Source organism: Vanacampus margaritifer, chromosome 2 (genome assembly GCF_051991255.1).
Source record: "Vanacampus margaritifer isolate UIUO_Vmar chromosome 2, RoL_Vmar_1.0, whole genome shotgun sequence".
NCBI lineage: Eukaryota > Metazoa > Chordata > Actinopteri > Syngnathiformes > Syngnathidae > Vanacampus > Vanacampus margaritifer.
The window spans coordinates 45,281-58,674 of NC_135433.1; the positions used below are offsets into that span (position 1 = coordinate 45,281).

Consider the following 13,394-nt stretch of genomic DNA (forward strand, 5'->3'; position numbering starts at 1 on the left):
TATTTAGGCATTCAAATATCCCAGTAAAATATATATTTTTCAACATGGCCCTGGTTGATCTCTTCAACTCTGCTGCCACCTGCTGGCCGTTTTTTGTAATAACTACCATTGCTTTAAATGATCTCTTCAGGTCAAAAGAAAAAGAAGTATAAATAAGTTCGTTTTTTTTGGGGGGGGGCATAGCAATATTTATTATCTATTATTATTCATATTTTTATTTCACTCTTTCAAATAAAAGGAATGAAAAGAAGTAAAAACTTGTTTTATCTGTCCCTAAAAAAATCAGCAAAATGGATGCCAGCGAGCGTTCAAGACGTTTTCAATTTGATCAAATAATTCAACAGCTTCTTCTTGTGCTGTTAAGATTTTTCCAATAATTGTGCTTTTATACAATTTCAAAAAATACAATTAGACTGAGAAGATTTGCTTTCACAATCCAGATTATTCCACAAAATAAATTGCTCTTTTTGGTTTTGGAAAAAATAGCTGTTCACTTTCCCTTTTTAAAATGTTTTTTTTTATTTGTATATTGACTGTTAAAATGTCACGATGGGCTTTACAACATTATTTTAAGGCGGTTAAACTCCATCAATTCATTCCATTTGAAAGTTTTTAGTTGCATAAATAATGGATTTGTGTTCTAATTATTTCATCATATGTAAAGAGAGATACATTTATGATTGATTCTTTATTTCATTTTATGATTTATAATGAAATGAAGAGCAAGACGTGTGTATGTCAACGTTTCATTTTATATTGAATTATTTATCATTTATTCAGAATTGCTTCAGCAATAATAAAAAAAAGAAAAAGATGTCAAGTCTAAAAGACAAGATTTGAAGAAAAATGATGAAAGGACATTATAGAATATGTAAGCCGTAAAAGTTGAAGGCAAATAATGGCCAATTTTCCCACAGAAAGTCGTCAATCCCTAAAAGCGTTCAAGGAAACGACATCTTATGAGGGTCTCGCCAGGAAACGTGCTGGGTGGTCTGGACAAAAACCTGCCTGGGAGGCGGCGGTGGCGAGCGAGCGAGCGACCGACATTCATTCACTGCCATTGACGGCTATAGACGTCAAAAATCCATTTGAACTTTTTCTATCAGTTGAACATTTTTATTCCACTTTTGTCAACAAGAAACCTACAATTTTCGTTATTGTACATTTAGAACAGATATAAATAAAATGTCTGCTTAATCGTGAGTTAACTATTGAAGTCATGCAACTGATTACGATTAAGAATTCTAATCACCTGACGCTCCTAGTTTTTAATAATCTTTTTTTCTTTAATTAATTCACGTCAGACCATTAATTGCATGACTTCAATAGACTTCAACTCACGATTCATCACAAAATCTGTTCTAAATGTACACAATTTTTTTCTAGGTTTTCATACTCTTAACAAAAGTGTGTGTGTGGGGGGGGGGGATGTTCAACTAATAGAAACAGTTCAAATGAATTTTTGACGTCTATAGCCGTCAATGGCAGTGAATGAGTTCATATTCGTTATTGGTCGATGGCTCGGAGTGATTTTTTGCAAAATCAATAACTTCTCATCTCAGGAGGAAACTTCTCATTTTGTGGAGCAATTTTTGTTGTTGCTGCTGTTTAATTCCCATAAAGAAAAGTAAAAAAAGTAAACAATAACAAAGTAGCCATTAGCCAATGACCAATTGTTTTTCTTTTTTGTGACACTTTTTATTGCTTGAATTCATGTTGTGCAAAGCAGGAAAGTGTATTTTCTTGTCCAAAGAAAAGCGAAATGTGTTTTCAAAAAATGAATGTCATTTTGAAAATGAGCAGACCTGAAAAGTCCAAATCCAAATTCAGAGCTAAAACTAAACTAAAAGGCTGAGAGAAATATGGAGCAAATTCTGTATATGAAATAATAATAAATAAGTCTTTGGAGCAACGCATGCTTGCAGTTAAAGTTTGCATCGATTCAAGTTTTCTTTTTGTTTTGTCCCAAATGTCTTCTGTACGCATGTTGAATGTTTTTGAAGAAGCCGTGTGGATTTTTGCTCTTATCGACCGGCTGAAGTGGATCGCAGGGCACAAATTGTCTCATTTGGACCCTTTTTATTATTTCTTATCAATGAATTATTGAATAAAATGCTTTTTTTTTGGTGTGTGTCAAATGTCCCATTTGACGCCATACAAGAAATGATGAAGCCATTTGACGAAAACGCAAACGTGCCCACGTCTTGTTGCCGGGCGGGATGAACGAAGGGAGACCTTGCGCGGAAAGCGTGGCGGCGCGCGCACGTACCCTTGCTGGTGCGCGCCTCCTCCAGGAGGTCCAGGACGGCGCGCTCCGCCTCCTTCAGGCGGTCTTCGAAGGCCTCGTCGCTGACCGTCTCCTGACCGGACGCCAGGTTGTCGATGAGCGTCTGCAGCTCGTGGATCTTCTGCCGCTGCTGGTTCACCTGCGGCGGCAAAAACACCTCGGGCGGCTTAGTCGAGGCCCGCCCGGCGAGCACGTGCAAGTCCAAAAGTCCAGCGGCGTGGAGACGCGGGCTCGCAACAGGAATCAGGAGAGCTGACAAATCCGGGTCCAGAACGCAAAATCCCTGCCACACTTTGGCTTTAGCTAGCTAGCTCCCTCGCACCTGGGGAGCTAAATAGGAGCACGCTAGCTAGCAGCAACTGTGGCGGGGATTTGACTTTCTGGACCCGGATTTGCTACCTCGGATTATAAACATGTTAAGTTGGGCTTGATGATGAAACACATTTCAACATTCCTGCTATTCACACCGGGTGCCAAAGTGGGTGTGGCTACTAGGTAGCATTAGTGCTTCATGTTAGACGTTGGTGAAAGAAGCAATCCATTTTTCTGGTCAAATTCAGAGCAATTGATATTTGGAACATGAAGCAACTGGTGGCCATTTTGTTTGCTGCAAATTACAAGCAGTCAAACAGTTGGGTCAAAAAGAACCCAACTCTGGGTCAAAAATGGAGCGATTGGACCCCAACTTTGAGTCAAGAAATGCTTATTTTAGTGTAAAACAACGGCTAAATATTGGTGGGACCGTTTACTTGGGTCCCGTAGAGTGGGTGGCTCCATTTTCCATCCCAAATTTGGACCCAAGTGCTTTTAGAGCGCACAACGCCGCAAAGTGGTGAAATGATGTGAGGAAAAGAGAAAAGTACGTCAGTGTCGCCCCGTGTTGGACATGCGAGAGCTGGGGCCGGGTTCTGACCTTGTCCCGGACCAGACTGTAGCAGGACGGACACTGCTGGCATCCCGGCGCCGAGCGGTTGTAGAAGTAGTTCTCCTCGCACATGTCGCAGCGGGCGCCCACGAAGCCGGGCCGGCACTGGCAGCGGCCGTCTTCCCGGCACTGGCCCGACTGGGCGCCCTCCAGGTCGCAGTCACAGGCTGGTGGAGGGCAGAGGTCAAATGAGGGCGGCGCCAGCGAGACAGACGCTCGCCCGCCAGCGAGACAGACGCTCGCCCGCCAGCGAGACAGACGCTCGCCCGCCAGCGAGACAGACGCTCGCCCGCCAGGTACGTACGTTTGCATCCAGACGCGCCGAAGCCGAAGAAGTTGACCTCGCAGCGTTGGCATCGGGGCCCCGTCACGCCCGGCTGGCACTCGCACTGCCCGCTGGCGATGTCGCACTGCCCGTTGGCCGAGCCGATGGCGTCGCAGTTGCACCTGCGGATGCGGAGGAGGCGTGAGCAGCGCCAGACATTCCCGCCGTAGCGGTGGAGGAAGCGGCCTTCGCCGGTTGGCTCCTCCTCCTCCCCGGCGGGCCGCAGAAAACATCTGGAAAGCACGAGTCCGGCCAGCGCAAAGCGCGTGCGCGGCCGTCTCCATGGAAACCAAGGACACCACTTTTGGGACGTCGTCTCATTTGGACGCAGCCTTCAATTGTCTCACATGCTTGATGATGTCATGCAAACATTCCACAAAATCAAAATGCTCGAGTCAAGGCGGAGAAAAACTCAAAGTGGATTTTCAATGTCTTCATGTCAAAGTGTTTTCAACAATTCAGCGCCTTCAATTTGCTGTCGTTGGCCGCAGACATCGGAGACAAGTTGGCCAAATGGAACATTCAACAGCAAACTTCAATTTCAATGTACAGTCGGCGGCGGCGGCAGCGCACGCGTGCGGTGCGGAGAGCGCAGTTGGAGGCGACACTTCAAATCACATATTCAACAACATTATTTAAAAAATGCTTAGTTTTAGTTGAATTTTAGTTAGTTTTCAGTATAAGTAAAAAGAAAAAGAAAAAAAGAAGTGTATTACTTGTGCGCAGAGGTGGCAAATTCAGGTCCATAATGTCAAAACCCTGCCACAGTTTGGCTTCAGCCATTGATGCTAGCTAGCCAGCTAGCTAGCTAGCATCAATCAACGAGCACCATGGGAGCGAGCCAGGAAGATGAATGGATTGTAAAAATATTCCACAGTGGCAGCACTGGACTGGTTCCGTGTTCCGTGTTCCGTGTTTTTGTCCTTACCGCTCACAGCCGTTGCGGCTGCGCAGGTTGAAGAATCCCGGCTGGCAGGCGCTGCAGTCTCGCTCCGTCACGTTGGGCAAGCACGGGCACTGACCCGTCACCGCCGAGCAGCTGGTCTGGCCGCCCGCCGTGCCCAGCGGGGAACACGCGCACGCTGGCGAAAGGACACAAGGCGCACGGCGGGTCATTGGACGGCACGCGTCACATGACCTCACTTGACAACAATCAGCATAATTAGCATTAGCCAGTCACACTGAAGTCTATAAATGGAAGCAGAAATGATTGTCAAGCAAATCATTCTGAAGCAAAAAGCGATTCTGAATGGAATCGAATGTCGTACGATTGCCACCCCTCGTTTCCGTGGCCCTCCGTGAAAGCATTTTCCTTCATTTTTGTGCTCGGCAATCGTAATATCATCAATGAACTTTTGGGTTGCTTGCTTTGATTGATTTTCCAACCACAACAAGGGTGACGACTTCATGACACTCTGTGACCTTTTGATTGATTTCTTTTGTTTTTTAAATGATCTCGCTGGTGACAAATAGTCTCAAATAAAGTAAGCCGTCGTTGGGAGTTTCCTGATTTATCGTCAAAGTCAGCCGACGACGTCTGGAAGCGAATAATCTTGTGCCCGTTATTTAGAAGTTTATTGCTTGAAGGACATGCTGGTCCGGCCCACTTGAGATCAAATTTGGGTGAATAGAACGAGTTGGACACACCTGAACGAGACACTACGGGAAAAAAATCATTGATTGGAGTTGAAAATAGGCACAAGAAAGGAAATAAAATAGCCTTTTAGAAGATTCTCATTGACAATAAAGACATGAGACGTCTTTGCTGTTGATGTGCGACGAAGACAAAATGAGTGAGCTGGCCCACCCTGTCCCCGTTGTGAACGAGGGCGGACGGGGACAACTTGGGTGGACATTTGGACACAGACACAAGTTTCTCGGTTTCTTGCCCTGTGAACGTCTCCCGTCGGAAAGTCGAGGTCAAGCGCGGTTGCCAAAACAAAACAAGCGTTATCTGGATTGCGCCAGACGCTTTCTCGCCTTCACCTTTCCCCGAGCGAGCGAGCCAGCGAGCGAGCCAGCGAGCGACGTGGCGACATGGCGACGTGGCGACATGGCGACGTGGCGACGTGGCGTGTCCTTCCACTCACGTTATCAGCGAGCTGCCTTCTGCTCCTACTTTTAGGATTATTGGAGCCATTTTCCTCTTTGAAAATGGTCCAAATGCTCTCATTTCAACAGGAATTGTTTGCTGACTTCTGTCGTCCTTCATAAAAGAAGACGGATTATCTTCTATGTTTAATCAAAATAAGACATTTGCAAACATCTGTTTTGACTTTGGAAAACAATGACCGACCCGATGAAATAGTACATCAACCCCCCCGTCCCCTTTTTTTTTTAAATCACAATGTGAAATACAAAGTACAAAATAACCACCAATCACAGCTTACCAAACAGTAATCAGGGGAATAAATGCTTTTGTAATACTTTCATGAAAAATTCAAATGAATCCGATTGGTCGATTAATCGACCGAATAATCGGCAGATGAATCGATTCTTAAAAATAGTCGATAGCGACAGCGCTACATGAATCCGATTAGTCGCTCGATCGACCGAATAATCGGCAGATGAAGCGATTCCAAAAATATTCAATAGCGACAGCACAAACGGGTTTGCCGGACCCACCTTTGCACTTGTGGGCGGGGCTGGCGGCGAGGGGGTTGCCGTAGAAGCCATCCTTGCATCGGTCACAGAAGAAGCCGTCCGTGTTGTAGATGCACTTGAGGCACTGGCCCGTCTCGCGGTGGCAGTTGCCCACGGCGTTGGGGTCCATGTTGTCGCTGCACTTGCAGGCGCGGCACGCGCGCACCGGACCGCCCTGGCCGAGGGGGTCCCCGAAGAAGCCGTCGTCGCACAGCTCGCAGCGTTTGCCTGCAAAGACAAGGTGGCGCCGGCTCGCAATCAAATGTCGTTTGCCTTCAAACGGACTCGCCAAAGGATCAAGTTTAAAAAAAACAAGCATCCAAAAATCTCATTTAAGACTGCCTTGAATGAATGTTTCTCCAAATAGTCTGAGTGTGCCGGCCCGCCCACCCGGGCTGGTGGGCGGTCCTTATCTCCAAGCGGTGCTCCTCCCACTTGCCAGGCTTGCGCACAACAGACCGATTGCTGGAAAGGCGCAAAAAGATGCAGCGGCGCGGCGCCGCTCGAGGGCACCCGGACTTGGTGGCTTCTTCCAAAAAGACGTCACAAGCGCTACCCTGTCATGTCCGACAAATGTTGACGAGACAGCAGACGTCTCACGAGATGGAGTCCACAAGAACGAGACGAAATCAATTGGAATATGGATATTTTTGGAAATAGAAAAGTGGAATCTCTTTTTGTTTCTTTTTATTGAGAAGACTGCAAGCAAAAACGTCAAGTGGTCAACAGGAGTGACTTTTGTTCCAGGCTCATTTTTCAAATGCTGCCAAACTGACCAACGTTCATTTTTACTGAAACGTTTTAGCGCCGCAGCTACGGACGGAATATGTTGACGTTCTCATGTCCGACTGAAAACGCAACCAAATATTTGCCTATTCACATCAAAACTCAAAAATCTGGCTTAAAGAACAAAATTGCAATTATATTCTAAATGATCCCTCCTTTTCTTTTTACATAAGCTACTTTAAATTGAAACTCTCTCTCTCTAGGAATTCTAGATTTTGGTTGACGAGTCTCTCGATCCATTCTTAAAATCCATCTTAAAACGCGTCTCACCAGACTTTAATCATAATAATAACGCACCAAAACTTAACCATGCTATTATTAATTGCTAATCAATATTTAATATATTAATAACATATCATATATGTTATAAATATAATCATATATTTTACAAATATATGAAATCATATCTTATAATAATATTGATACCTTCCTACTGATATTTCTGAATGTCTTTTTTGTTCTCCCCGTCTCATGTACAGCACTTTGTATGCAGCTGTGATGAGTCGACAGTACGAGACGAGGTGACGTGAGAAGCACGCTAGCAATTTTGCCCACCCGAACCCAATCAGCACATTTGAGTAAGCCTGGTTTGTTCAAATGTGGTCGTCACGGCGAGGCTGTCGGGCTGTCGGCATCCAAGTAAGCGCTCATGTACGCCTTTACCAAGTAAGCAAACGGCCCTCGTATTTGCGTGGCGGCGCTAGCGCTAGCGTTAGCGTTAGCGCTAGCGTTAGCATTAGAGGCGCTTGAAGCTGACGACGTTGAAGCTCGTGACGCACTGCCGGTAACAACTTCCTAACTGACCTCATGAAAAATCATTAACATGATCAGTGGCTTCATATAAACAAATATCATGTTTCACAATCCATGCATCATTGCTCGTTCCCGTTTCCAGCCATTTAAAAAAAAAAAAAAAAAAGTTGTCTGAAAGTTGACTAGGTAATTCGTATGATCCAGGAAGGACGTCTCATCTGTCGGCTGTCGACCCCCGAGGCCCCCCGAGGCCCCCCGAGGCCTACCGAGGCCCCCCCCGCCCACGTGGGCTACCTGTGGTGCCGGCGGGGCAGTTGGTGCAGACCACCTGTCCGCTCTTGGGGACGAGGGCGCAGGTGGCGCCGGCGGGACACGGGCACGGCAGGCAGTCCGAGTCGGTCCCGCTGGTGGCGTCGCCGTAGAAACCGTCTCGGCAGCGCTCGCAGCTCAGGCCGCCCGTGTTGTCGCGGCAGTCGCACGCGCCTGCGCACACGCACACGCACGCACACGTCACGCACGCACGTCACGTGTTCACAACACAAACACGTCCCATTTTGGGTAGGAATTGATGAGCTAACTCATTGACTGGCAGCCATTTTCCCTGAAGCAACAACCGCCTTTTCTGTGACTGGATTTGGACTGATTTGATTGGATTTTTTATTCATTTTATTTATTTATTTCTTACTGGATTTGGACAGATTTTTTTATTTTTACTTATTTTATTTTATTTTATTTTTTACTGGATTTGGACTGATTTGATTCATCTTAATTATTTATTAATTTTTATTTGTTTATTCATGTATTTTTACTGGATTTGGAATGATTTATTTATTTCTATTGTATTTATTTTATCACTGGATTTGGATTGATTTTATAACATTTATTTCATTTATTTATTCATTCTATTTATTTATTTTTTCCACTGGATTTTGGCTGCTTTTGCAAGAAGGCCCACAGAATATTGTGTTGTATTGCTATCAAAACATGGAAGCTAGCAAAAGAAAGATTCGAGTCTCTTCTTTTCATCAGGAAAAAAAGTCCATTTCTAGCTGTCCCCGTTTTGCAGCAATTCGCATTAAAACATAGCCAAGTTTCATCCTAATTCACAAATCTGTTTCGAACTGGGTCCATTTTCCAACACGGCCCTGGTTGATCTCTGCTGCTGCCATTTTTTTGTAATATATATACCCATACCCAAAACATTTCGAAGTTGACAAAAGTGCAATCATTTTTTTTTAAGTTTTTTTTATAAATATAAGAAAATCATTTTAATTTCACGTAAACATTACATTTCAAGAAAACAGTAAGACACAAAAAAAAAAAGTCCTTCAAAATTCGATTTTGTTGTTAATTTATTGGAAAAAATAAATATTAAAATAATCAATTCATGGTTTTATGAAACAAAATCCCGATTATTGGATTTTTTAAACCAAACTTCTGTTTGTTTCGAAAGATGAGGGAAAATGTTTGAAATAGTTTTTGGGTGGCCGTCAAAGGGTTCGATTTTTTGGCGAGCAAACGACTTCAACAATGAGCCCTTGGGCAACTATTTTGCTAATGCACGGACTGATTTGAGCAGCGTTGCAGAATGCGGGCGAGCGTCCGGCGGGCGGGCGAGCTCACCTGTGCGCGGGTCGCAGGCGTCGCTGTGCCCGTTGCAGTTGCAGGCCTCGCAGGCGCTGAAGGGTCCGAGCGGGGGGCGGGCCCGGCGGTAGCCGGCCGCGCAGCCCTCGCAGCGCCGGCCCTCGTAGCCCCGGGGGCACGTGCACTGCTCCACCCAGCGGGCCGGGACCCCCGGGCCCCGCCGGGCCGTCACCAGCGACACCTCGTCCAGGTAACCGGCACCTGGAGGACAAAAAGAGGACAAAGTAAGGAAGACTTGCCGTCCGCAGCCCTTCGCTTATTTAAAAAAAGAATAATAATAAAGTCTTGGGTGGGATGGCGGTGGTGCAAGTTGATGACACTTTCATCTTGTGTTGGCTTCAACGGAAAATGGATTTGTAAAAGATGGCGGTCACAAACGAGCGAGGACACGACATCGTCATCGGCAACAATGATGGAAATAAACTGCAACGCAAATGCTAGAAAAAAAGACAAATGCTAGAAATTTGGGGGGTTTGGAAACAGGTTTTGCCCATCAGACGATATGATTGGCTGTAATGTCTTAATCAATCAGATTAATAAAAAAATAAAAATCTTTTTTGGGGGGTATTGAGTTGAGGACGTGTTGGAAGCAAAATGGAGAAGCCAAACGTCTCCACGGATGATGTCATGATTGGACATGAGGAGTTTGAAAAAGAAACTCATCTGGAGCCGAGTCGCGTTCCGACGTTGGCGCCACGTGGACACAAAACAACCTTTGACCCAAAATTTAAACCCCCAAAAAAATGTCCAATGTGATTTGCAGCATTTTGCTTTCCGACAGTTGAAAATGATGAAAATCATTTCAAGCGAGACAACAATCGCGTTTTGTTTTTGCGGAAGTGCCGGGTCGCGTCCGCCGCGCAGGACGGCCCTTTTGGCCAACGCGCCGCGGCGCCACGTACTTTTCTCGCTGTAAGTTCCGCGGATCTTGATGGCCGTCAGGTTGTGCAGAAGTTTCTGGAAGTCGGCGTGGCTGATGGCCGGCCGCCACGGGTAGTCGGCGCTGTTGTGGAGTCTGGAGCAGCAACGCAAGAAGAAGAAAAGCGGACGCAAAAGAAAAGCACAAGAAAATCATCTTCCTTTCTATTACATACAAACTGATGGACGCAATTGTTTTGAGCAAATAATCATCAAGCTCGAATTTGATGTCTGCACACAAAAGCTGTCAAGAAAGCTTGAGGAATGCTCATCAAACAGCTGTTCGGAACCTCTCCAGGCTAACTGGGGCGGCGGGTGCCGTGATTGGCTGGAAAAGGAGCTTACCTGAACTGCGCCGTCATTCACCAGCACATTTGGGGAAAGCTTCAGGTGTGTGAGAAAGCAGAGGGCCCGACCCATTTGCGTTTTTGGAGGCCGACGAAAGAAAATGCCGATTATCAACTGATAAAGCAATCATTCAGAAAGTGCCAATCCGATAACCGATAACTTAATGACGTGTTTGACTTTAGCCATCTATGCACATTTAAAGGAATTAATAAGCCGCCCATTATTGTCCTTCAAACAGCGGCCAAAACAATCGTCCAATTTGGCCAAATGGTCGATTATTTTCCCCTTGAAACGTTATCATCGAAGAAAATCAAAGTTTCCGACACTGTGAAAGTACCCTGAATGCACCATTTGTCTTGCGTAGCATTAGCGACGAGCAAGTGTGTAGCGGATGTTCTTCTTCTTCTTCTTCTGTTGTGCGTCCTTTCAGATGTTTAATGACATCCCAGTTGGAGTTCACTAACTAAACACGCCACGCCAAGAATGACAACCACCGTGTCTTTAAATACAAAACATGGCTAGCCTAGCGCTAATGCTAAAAGCGAAGGGAGTTGTTTTTGTCTTCATTGGCGAGTGACGACGGACGTCCCGTTTCCATTGACAGACGGATGCGAGGTGAAGAAGAAGAAGATGAAGGAGGAAGATGAGAAGAGCAAAAGAGGCGACAAGTGTCGTCCTTACCTGAAGACGTAGCGTTGCTTCTCGTCAGTGGGGTAGGCGTTGCCCTGGGCGATGAGGGGCACGGCCACCCGAAGCCCCGCCCCCTCCAGGACCAGGTCCTCGGCGGACAGGCGGCTCTCGCGGCGGTCCACGCGGAAACTCAGACTCAAGTTCTGACCCAAGCTCAGCAGCTGGTCGCCCAAGAACTTGTCTGGACACGCAACAAGCCCGCACGGACGTCAGCCTCGCCGCCGACGCACTTCCTGGCGGCCGGCGGCGCCTTGACATGCGAGTGAACCGACTTCTCGAAAAACAGCAGCAAAAAGTCGCCATCTTTTTTTTGCCGCTCCCAACTGAGCTTGACTTGAAAAGCAAACGGAAAACAAAACCGAAAAAATTATACGGCACGTTTGAAACTAAATTCATTCAATTAGTTATTTTAAAATGGATATTTTAGAATATAGCATAATACAGTATATTTTGCATACTGTAGTTTGTTTAAATTTTCCTTTTTCTTTCAAAAATGAGTATGAATATTTTTTCATGATTTTGCTGATGATATAATTGTGGAATGTAATCATTGAAATTGCGATTGAATTTTAATGAATTGCACATCCCGAGATATAACTGCTCATTATTGATTATCTTATTATTAAATATTATTATTATTTTAAGATAAACTTGCTGTTCAAACCCCTACGTCAAGGCACCGCCGCGCGCACACACGCACGCACGCACACACGCACGCACGCACGCACGCACGCTACCTGGGGCCACGAAGTACATGGGGAAGTAGTCTTGGGAGAGCAGCGAGATTTCCTGTCCGCCGGCCGACCACTGCACCGGCACGGCCGACGCGTCGCGCCGCTGGCCCGTCCACTCCTCGTCATCTGCACGCACGCACGGCGGTCAGTGTGGAGCACGGGTGCAAAGGCCGCAAAGGGCCCCGCCTACCTCGCTGGAAGCTGGAGGCCAGCGTGTGGACGGCGAAGCCGGGCGCGCTCTCGCACACGGACGAGTGCAGGAAGCAGAAACACGGCGAGCAGCCTTGGGCGCTGTCGGCGTCCATGTTGAAGAAGCCCGGCTTGCACCTGCCGGGTTCAAAGGTCAGCGTGTGCGGACGGCCGGCCGGCGTGCGCGCGCCTTACCTGTCGCAGGTGAAGCCCTCCACGTTTTCCTTGCAGCGACATTGTCCCGTGTGGACGTCGCATTCCTGAGTGCTTCCCGCCGGCGAGCACGAACACGGCCTGCGCAAAAACACGTCCTTTCAAGTCGCCGTGGGAAAATCCATCAATGGCGGTCTGTGCCCGTTCCGGAGGAGCTCGGGCCGGGAAATACGGCCAATGAATTTGATCGGCATTTTAAAAACGAAATTGTTGAAAATGTGCTCAATCGTGAAATGGAATTTTGTCTTGTCGATTCTTCAAAGCTTTTTGTTCTTATGTTGTGTTCCGTCCAGATGTTCTCGTGTCGCCGCCATCCACAACGCTGGATGGCGGCGACACAAAGACACGTTTACAATCGCTAGCAACATTTAAACACAAACTATGAATGTTAAATTGATGTTATTGATTATTGTTGTCTGAACATTTTGCACAAGAATGATTTGTCAAGAAATGAAATCTTGACATCAAAGTTGGTTGATTTGAAATGGCTTAAAATGGCCGCCGTCCCAATGATGTGGCACAAATGTTGATTTATGGGCCGCCGACTTGAATTGGATTTGACGTTTGTTGTGTGAAATGTTGCCCACTGGCCGTCCATCGCCGCCATCTTGGATGTCCACATTGGCGCAAAGGCCTCCTCGGGCTTTCCTACTTTCCTTGAAATCAACGTGAGGTGGAAAACACGGCGGCGTGCGTTGGCGGGTGTTGGCGGGCGTTGCCGGGTGTTGGCGGGCGTTGGCGGGCGTCGGCTTACCTGCAGCCAGCCTCGGTCAGGCTGTGAAATCCAGGCTGACAGCGGTCGCACTTTTCTCCCGTCACTCCTGGCTTGCACGCGCACACGCCTCGGCCGTCGCACTGGGGAGACTCGGAACCTGCACGCAAAAGTAGACACGTTAGCGCACGCACGCACGCGCCATCATGAAAGCAGAACGTGCGCAC

The 13,394-nt window shown here is 46.8% G+C and overlaps 1 protein-coding gene across 1 annotated transcript in view; it reads right to left on the reverse strand.

Moving 5' to 3' along the window:
• lamc1 (laminin, gamma 1) overlaps positions 1-13,394 on the reverse strand; it is a 38,197-nt gene that overhangs the window by 8,745 nt on the left and 16,058 nt on the right. The window contains exons 6-18 of the mRNA XM_077556267.1: positions 13,210-13,327; positions 12,438-12,536; positions 12,244-12,380; positions 12,057-12,179; positions 11,311-11,500; positions 10,266-10,378; positions 9,343-9,564; positions 8,014-8,202; positions 6,163-6,408; positions 4,466-4,619; positions 3,517-3,659; positions 3,201-3,379; positions 2,270-2,426 (exon numbers count right to left, since the gene is read on the reverse strand). Coding sequence (XP_077412393.1) covers positions 2,270-2,426; positions 3,201-3,379; positions 3,517-3,659; positions 4,466-4,619; positions 6,163-6,408; positions 8,014-8,202; positions 9,343-9,564; positions 10,266-10,378; positions 11,311-11,500; positions 12,057-12,179; positions 12,244-12,380; positions 12,438-12,536; positions 13,210-13,327 — 2,070 coding nt within the window. The remainder of the gene's footprint in view (positions 1-2,269; positions 2,427-3,200; positions 3,380-3,516; positions 3,660-4,465; positions 4,620-6,162; positions 6,409-8,013; positions 8,203-9,342; positions 9,565-10,265; positions 10,379-11,310; positions 11,501-12,056; positions 12,180-12,243; positions 12,381-12,437; positions 12,537-13,209; positions 13,328-13,394) is intronic.